The sequence below is a fragment of the Malus sylvestris genome, chromosome 2, assembly GCF_916048215.2.
Source record: "Malus sylvestris chromosome 2, drMalSylv7.2, whole genome shotgun sequence".
In the NCBI taxonomy this organism is placed as follows: Eukaryota; Viridiplantae; Streptophyta; class Magnoliopsida; order Rosales; family Rosaceae; genus Malus; species Malus sylvestris.
Window position 1 is genome coordinate 34,808,569 of NC_062261.1, and position 8,432 is coordinate 34,817,000.

Consider the following 8,432-nt stretch of genomic DNA (forward strand, 5'->3'; position numbering starts at 1 on the left):
TTATCTAATTATAAGTGTTTGTATTCTTTATTTTTACAATAATAATTCACAATATAGTCTAGCGGGTCATGCAACTGTCTCGGTGAATTTATAGTCTAGCGGGTTATCCAAATGACACTTAAAGTGCAATAGACCTCAAACTTGAGATGGTAAAGTGTAATTTACCTTTAATTTAAGGTTCTAAAAACACTTAAAGTACTTTTCAGGATAAGCACCAATTATGTGCCTCTTGCAGGAAACATTTTAAATGTTTTTTCATGATCCATTTGGTTTTTTATTAAGGATTGGTTCAAAAATATTTTCACTAAAAACGTTTTCAATCATTTTAAAAGCACTTCTAAACAAGCTTTAAATCAAATCTTAATTCTTAACGGAGAAGAAATCCGAATCCTTGCCTTCCAGCGTATGAAATACCTTTCGGCAAAGCTGTGAACATACATGTATATCATATACCTATAAAATTGCTATTTTCCTACTTTTTTCTTTAAGGCAGCATGTGGTGCTCAACCATCCATGCGAAATTTCTAATTTTCTTCTTTTTCACGTGCGAAATGTATAAAGATAAGCAGTGATCCATATGATATCATATATAATTCTGACGTAAAATATTTTAGATGAGAATCTTCCTCTCGAGTGAAGAAGCTCGTCGGATTTTTCTTGTTTAAAGTAAAGTGCCACCTGAAACACATGCACAGGCAGGCACAAATAAAAACAAGAATTATTTAGTTCTGTAGGGCAGCCTAATCCCATCATTTTCCGCTGGTTGTTGAACTGGAACCATATGCATGATTGCATGCACATAATTGCTAGTTATAGGTAAAGAGTCAAAATCTTAGGGTGCAGGTACAGCTAGGGATAGATATCGATCAGATAAGATCATATATTAACAAATAAAAAAAAATAGAGGGTTATAATAAAATTAATTGATAATATAAAGAGTACATATAAGATTATTTTTTTCTTTCTCATGTATAAAATTCATTCTTCAAACTCCTCCTCACGTGTGATACATTTTCAAGCTTAACATGTGAATAACAAGAATTAGATAACGTGAAGTGTATGGCCACTAAGTTTCATATGTGAAACAACTTATTCTAATACCATAAAAAAATTACATTTTCATCATAAAACTAATTGATAATGTAATAGTTAGCCCTACTTATAGGCAAATTCAAAATTTCATGTTTTCTCTTCACTCTCCAACAAAAGTGTTCATAATATTGTATGTGATTTCTGGGATATTGTGGCAGTCGCTGATTGAGCATTTGAAAGCTGGAACAGGTTGTCTTATCTTTTCAATGTTTTCTTAAGTATCACGATTCCCATGTGTTTTAATAAGGATTTTGTGCTAATCCTGGCCGATAAACAAAACGATAATCTTTACGATTTTTATTTTATTTTATTATTTTTTATTATTTTTTTTTTTTAGCATTTGAATGCTAACACATTAATATAATCTAAATTTAATTTTTTTCCCTCACTTTCCTCACTTGTTATCCCGAGATGAAATTTACAATGTTGAGAAACTATAATTTCCCCAAAAATAAATGGCGGACGAGTCTATTGAGAAAATTTTGAGTACATAGTCAAATGATCGAGTAAGTAAAAAAATGAAATTATTTATAAACCTATACTCAATTTCTTACGTAAAAGTAATGGATATTTTTGGACTAAGAATGCCCTGAAAAACAAAGTTGCAAAATATTTCCACAATTGTAAGCAGTCTTCTTTCTTGGTGTTGGCTTTGTAGTATATATAGACGTCATTACACATGATGCCTTACCGCAATAACAAAAAACAATGATGTGTATGCACTTTAGTGCTAGTTAGATTTTCATCAATTTTCCTCATTCTAATATTTAACAAGGGAGACTTTGGATGCGGTCCCTAGTTATGAATAGTCTTTGACTGAAACCTTGTTGGTTTTCAATTTTTGATCCAAGTCCCTGAAATTAATTGATAATTTATTTCTATGTACGTTACTATATTTTTTAAATTAAAAATTAAAATTTATAGTTGTTTATAGTAATGAGATTTTAAATAAAAAACCATAATTTGTGGGATTAAAAATATTAAAATATAAATATACTATTGTGTGTGTGTGTAAACATGGGTACATTCATAAAAAATAACCAAAAAATTATTGTATCAAAACATGGATACATTCTTCAAAATGGGTACATTTAGCAAAAATAAAAATGGGTACAAATAAATAAAAAAATATGGGTACAATACAAATAAAACTTTAAAAAATATGGGCACAAAAAGAAATTAATATATGGGTACAAATTAAAACTGAAAGGAAAATTGGTACAAATTAAAAAAGGGTTGCAAATTAAAAATGGGTACAAACTAAAAATAAAAATATATGATAAAAAATTTAGCCATAAATATAAATATACTAATTGTAATATTTTTAATATTAAATGAATATATTTAGAAATAAAAAATATTTTATTATTGAAATAATTAATGATATTATTAATACAAAGGACCTTGATCAAAAATTGAAAAGTAATAAGGTTTTAATCAATAGAGTAGTAAAAATAAGGATGAAAACCTAATTACTCCATTTAACAATCTAACTCACTAACGCTCTTGTTTGTTAAATACAAACATAATATGATATTTTTTTAATGAAGATATTGTGGGATCTTACCAAGCTTATTTGTATTACTGCACTCAAACTGACATGTGTTTTATGATGGATTACATATCCCTATCAAACCAGCTATTATAATAACGAACCAGAAAAATATCTATACATGCATGGATGATTGATTACGATATGGAAATTGAAGTTTAACGCTCGAAAAGGGTTTGGAGTAATGAGAACCTGGTAGCCGACCGAATGTGCATTTGTAGTGGCTGCAAATTGAAGAATAAAAAATCTCCATGGTGAACAGAAAATTAACAAAAGTGTGGTCTCTAGTGTCAAAAGCACAATTTACAAGGGTGCACCAATGATGCAAAATGATTTAAAATCGGTATTTGCATTTTTTGGTTGACCGAAAAGTTCTTCAGTGAAAAGATGTAAAATACACATCTTGATCAGTTACATCTTTCAATGGTGCGTCTTGGTCTTGCTAATCAAAGAATTAAATGGGATCGTAAATTTACATCTCTCTCGTTGGAGTAGAACTCCATTTTAAATTTACCAAAAATGTGGAATTAATGAGATATAAATATGATTTTCCATCTCTCCATTTTGATAAAAATAACATTTTTAATAGATTAATATTAAAGATCAATAAGTCAAATTCAGAATCGACAACCAATATTAAGTATAAAAAATAGTGATCTAATGAAATTTATTTTTTTACAACAATATATTTGTATTAAATGGTGAGAGAAAATAACTCAACACATGACACGTGACCAGTGATCATAATCTCTAAAAGTCAACCTAACGGCTAAGTGAAAATTGTCATAATTCCGCAACATCCAAATACCAAATTGTTACAAATAAAAACACGAGTTAACTATCTTAAAATGGTAAAGTTCAGGTACTATAATTGAATTAAATAGCCTCAAAATATTTCATCGCAAAACAGGGGTAATCATGTAAATTTATTTTTTGTCAAAGGGTAGTCATGTAAATTCAAAATATATAAAATTTAGGGGCAACTTTTCTATTGGTCTGGAATAAGGGCAAATTTGTGAATATGAAAAGATGATGATACAAAATCTTTGATTTTCCAGCGAAGGTTGAGGCGGAAGAAGAGCAAGAAAAAAACTGAACAAGGAGAAGGCAACGGCTAAATGCGGAGGTTCTTTGGTAAAAAGCGTACCTCGTCACTTCCCAAACAAAACGCTTCGGCTGGAAGCTCAGCTTCAGAGAAAGGTTACAAGCTGATGAGCGGATCAATGGGCAGTCTCAAAATACCAGAAACTGTTCCTCCTCCCGACCAAGACTGTCAAAGACTCAAAAAAGCCTTTGATGGTTTTCTTCTCACTCACTCACTCTTACACATGATTCAATTAGTATTTACGATGGTTTCGATGAAGGGTTTTGCGTCTGTCTTTGAATGTTTTATTCACTGGCTGAACTGGGCTAGCGAAGTTGGCTAGAACAGTGTGTTGGCTCGTACTGCACTTTGAATTCCCGTCGATAAACTTTAGGCTGGATTAGGTTAGAATATCGCTTTGTCGAAGAAAAGAAAGTTTTATTCAATCTTGGTTCATCAACTTTGTTGGGTTATGATGAGATTTCTGATTCTCTTTGTGAAATTTGAATGGAATGAGTTTGGATTTCTTCATGGTTTTTAATTGGATGAAACATATGTGGCTTTATTATGCATGTCACCCATCTTCTCTTATCTCTGATATTTTTTTCTTGATTCAAAAGAATATGATTGTTTTATGTAAAATTGATTTTATTAGTTTTTATTGTAAATGGATATAGGATTTGGAACGGACGAGGATGCTGTGATATGGATATTAGGACACAGGAATGCAAGCCAAAGGAGGGAAATCAAAGACACTTACCAACAGCTTTACAATAAATCCCTCATCGATGATCTCCAATCGGAACTTTCGGGAGATTTCAGAGTAATTTTCTCCAACCCTTTATGCATCAAATTTCGGTCTTAAAACTAGTACCTGAATTCGTCAATTCGCAGATTTAATCCTTCATAAGAATGTCATGTTGTTATTATTTTTATTGATGTTCTTCCGTTGGTTTATTAGTAACAATTCAAGTAATGATGCGTAACAGGATGTGGTGATTTTGTGGACACGTGATCCTCCCGAAAGGGATGCAAAGTTGGCGAGAGTTGTACTGACGAAGAAGAAGAAAGTTGTAAAACACCTAAAAGTGTTGGTTGAGATAGCTTGCGCATCTTCTCCGAACCACTTGATGGCAGTGAGGCAGGTCTACAGTTCACTGTTTGATTGTTCACTTGAGGAGGACATTGCCTCAACCATTTCCCTCCCAACCAGAAAGGTAAAATCATATTTACCTCTCTCAAGAGCAGCAGATTCAATTTTTTGGTAAATAGTCGTTATTATGATGCTTGGCAACTACGAACAGTTCGTCTGGAAATATCCTAGAAATAGGTGAAGATTCTCAAAGTAATTATCCTAAAAAACTTCTTATATTCCACTCTTACATTGCATCCTATTGACTCATCATGTCGGTTGGCACAGCTTCTCGTTGGTTTAGTGACCTCCTACAGGTACGACAAACAGCTGGTGGATACAGGCATTGCCAATTCAGAGGCATCTAGATTACACGAAGCCATTGAAACAAAGCAATATGATCACGATCATGTTGTTTGGATACTCAGCACAAGGAACTTCTTCCAGCTCAGAGCAACATTTGAGTGCTACAAGCAAAAGTATGGACATTCCATTGACCAGGTATTTATCACCTCTACTTCTCTACCCTTCACTAGTCAGAATACTTGCGTTCTTTTTAATCCCTCGTTCTTCCTTTGGAACTTGGCACTTTTCTTGACAGGACATTAAGAGTTGTGGCCATGGAGAATTGGAATCTCTCTTGATAGCGGTATATTGGTGCATAGCATCACCTGCGAAATACTTTGCAGAGGTTAGTTCATTGCCTCTGCACAAAGTACTTATATGAAGTATTATTGTTTTTGGTTAATTAGACTCCAATACTGATGAATGTGTTAGGTTGAATTATTGAAGCATTAATATCAGTTTTAACCTTCGTCGCACTGGAATTTTTTTTACAACCAGGTCATCAAAGATTCCATTGTCGGACTTGGGACGGATGAAGATTCTCTGAATAGAGCCATTGTCACCCGGGCTGAGATCGACATGATCAAAATCAGAGAGGAGTATTCAAAAATGTCAAAAACCAGCCTTGTCGATGACGTTATAGGTGACACATCAGGAGACTACAAAAACTTCTTGTTGACCTTGATTGGAGAAAGACTCTAAGTTCATTCTACCAAGAAGCACCTATTTCACTACTGTTTAGACCTCGATTGATTTTATAATAAAACTGTTATGGTTGTGTTAGAGTACCGAAACTTGTGGCTTATTTTTGATGCTATTGACCGTTTGTAAATAATTCGAAGATTTGTTTCGCTTTCATTGTCAAAGGAAAACTGCTTTTGCATAAGTAACTGGATTGTTGGTCTTCATTTCTACCAAGTGATTATTTTGGAACTAATGCAAATCTTTAGAGAGAATACAGAGAATAAGGAATCAAAATCAGCATAAGCGAGTGCCTGTCTACGGAACATATTACACATTATGCACAAAAATCTAATATAAGAATTGTACAAAACAAGTGATACTTGCTTCATTTAAATGCCATCTAGAACACTACCTATCGCTTCAAAAATGATGGAGGCTAAACCTTCATCAGCTGTACTAATGACAGTGATTGTCTCTCTGACTTCTACAAGAGCTTGGTTTGGATGGTGGACATGTACTAGAGAAGCACTTTCTGATTCAGAAACATTTGGTACTTCTCCAAGCATTTCCTTGATGTCTCTGGTTGACAATGTTGGATTATGTGGCCAAGTGGCCATATACTTTAGAATAAACAAACCAAAAGGGACAACATTATGATGTTTCTTCCTTGTTTTGGGGAAAAGAAAAGCACTTTGTCTAAAGTTTTCTTGGTCCATGGGAAGTCACGGGGTGACTTGAATGAATGACTATGTTATGATAAGGAAGTTGCTGCCCTTTAGTTTTTTAAGTGAGCAGAAAATTGGTGAGCCGAAGAGAAGAGAGGGAGAGAAAGAAGGTACTGCTGCAGTACCATTTTGAGAGAAGGAGTTGTTGTTCCTTTCATTGGATAGTTCTCACTCCATCAAAGTGTTATTGTTGTAATAGCTTTGAGCTTTGTATAGAGAAGAAATTAATCACGATATTTCTTTCTCTATTTGTTTCTTTAGAGTGTGAGAGTTATTGGGTGTATTGGGTTATTTGGGTTGTGAGATTGCCAACACTTTGTAAACTCCCATTTGGTTGATAGTGGATTATTGGGTGAGCTCCTACTGCTCCGAGGACGTACTCCAGTTACACTGACTGTTGAGGAACCTCGTTAAAATCTTGGTGTCTTTAATATTTTGTTCTTGCATTTTCATTTGAAAATTTCCTGTGGGTTAGCTTGAGTTGGTTCCATTTGGTTTGGTGCTATCCTAGCACAACAGACAACACTATCAAAAGCTTTTCCAAATTGGGTGAACCCCAATGTACCAGCCGTCTACTCTGAGGACTCTTTGCTGTCTGCCATGATCTACGAAGAACTCCCCGTTTAACCTTGTCATTTTAATATTGCCCTGCTTCAAATTCCTCCATTTGACTTGGGTAGCCAAGTCTGTAGCAATTTCTAGTTCTGGACTGTCCTTCAAGCTTGGTATACGCAAAATGTTTCATTAACGCGGTAGTGAAAGGAATTTGTTATTGAAGAGCTATCCCGGTTCAGCTCTTCAGGTAACTACTTGTGTAGAAAATTAACAGAGGACTAATTAAAGAGATGAAATCTCATATATCAAGAAAATGAAAATCTACAATACATAAAGAGATGCAAGTACCAGAACAACTTTTGGTTGCAATATCTTCAGCAACGCCTCAACTTTCTGCAACCTACAAAAAGAAGATATCCCGATGAAAAATTGTGTACTTTTTTTAACAAGTTGCGTAACAATTCAAGAGGAAGCTGTTCAATGGAGTGGTCGGGGGAGTTGACACATTAAGACCCTAAATATCAAGTATAATATTGAGTCCTGTTTTCTGGTTGAAAGTTGTAATTTTTTGGTAGAAATTAGTATGTTAAGTGTAACGTAAGTTACGAAGCCCTTGAACACAAATTAGCAAGCCAAAGAGTTTTATACACTTGATGAAATCTTCACCGAAACCAAGCGGTGTCCAGTATTTCATCATTTCACAATTTCATGTGGTTGATCCTCATTATTTGCACAGGGATTGGCGCTACAAGGATTTTCCTTCCTTCTTTCTTTTTTTTTTTCATTAAGAAATAAGATTGTCACGTTACGATAATATACATCGATCAAGAAGGAAGAGAAACCCTACCTTATCCCAGAGAGGAAAGAGCATTGAAGAACCTTCATTTCCATTGGCTTGAAAGGCAAAGGCTGCAAACTTAATAGGATTTGAGCAGTTTGTGGTTATTACTTGGCATATATAAAACAAAATATTTGAAGCCCCTTTACAAGCCAGGCATAAAAGGGATTTAGCATGGATTATAACCCATCAATGGCAAATTCCATAGATAAGAAGCTCGGTTTACTTGTGGTGCAAGCTTTCACTGAAACTGATAATGTAGTTCAATTTTTCTTTTGGTATAAGCCAACAATGGCACACCTGAAATAATGATGGCTTCTCTCTCCTCTGTTAACCACTGACGTGGCAGGTGCAGGCCTACTCCCTCGCCCAACTAAAACAAGAGCAGATGAGTAGGAGAACTTCAAGGGCGGCATACGATATAG

General features: G+C 34.2%; 1 protein-coding gene across 1 annotated transcript; it reads left to right on the plus strand.

Annotated features, from left to right (window-relative positions):
- The first annotated feature begins 3,669 nt into the window (after positions 1–3,669).
- On the plus strand, positions 3,670–6,091 carry LOC126584687 (annexin D3-like). The gene is made up of 6 exons (XM_050249021.1): positions 3,670–3,943; positions 4,406–4,551; positions 4,718–4,945; positions 5,149–5,361; positions 5,462–5,551; positions 5,704–6,091. Exons 1-6 carry the CDS (start codon positions 3,763–3,765, stop codon positions 5,905–5,907), a joined length of 1,062 nt encoding a protein of 353 aa, XP_050104978.1. The 5' UTR covers positions 3,670–3,762; the 3' UTR covers positions 5,908–6,091.
- Positions 6,092–8,432: the final 2,341 nt, after the last annotated feature.

Excerpts from the sequence above, each read along its gene's own strand:
- LOC126584687 (XM_050249021.1), top strand. The coding sequence starts at position 3,763 with ATGCGGAGGTTCTTTGGTAAAAAGCGTACCTCGTCACTTCCCAAACAA. Across the intron at positions 3,944-4,405 it reads ACTCAAAAAAGCCTTTGATG|GATTTGGAACGGACGAGGAT; the intron begins GTTTTCTTCTCA and ends AAATGGATATAG. Across the intron at positions 5,552-5,703 it reads CTGCGAAATACTTTGCAGAG|GTCATCAAAGATTCCATTGT; the intron begins GTTAGTTCATTG and ends TTTTACAACCAG.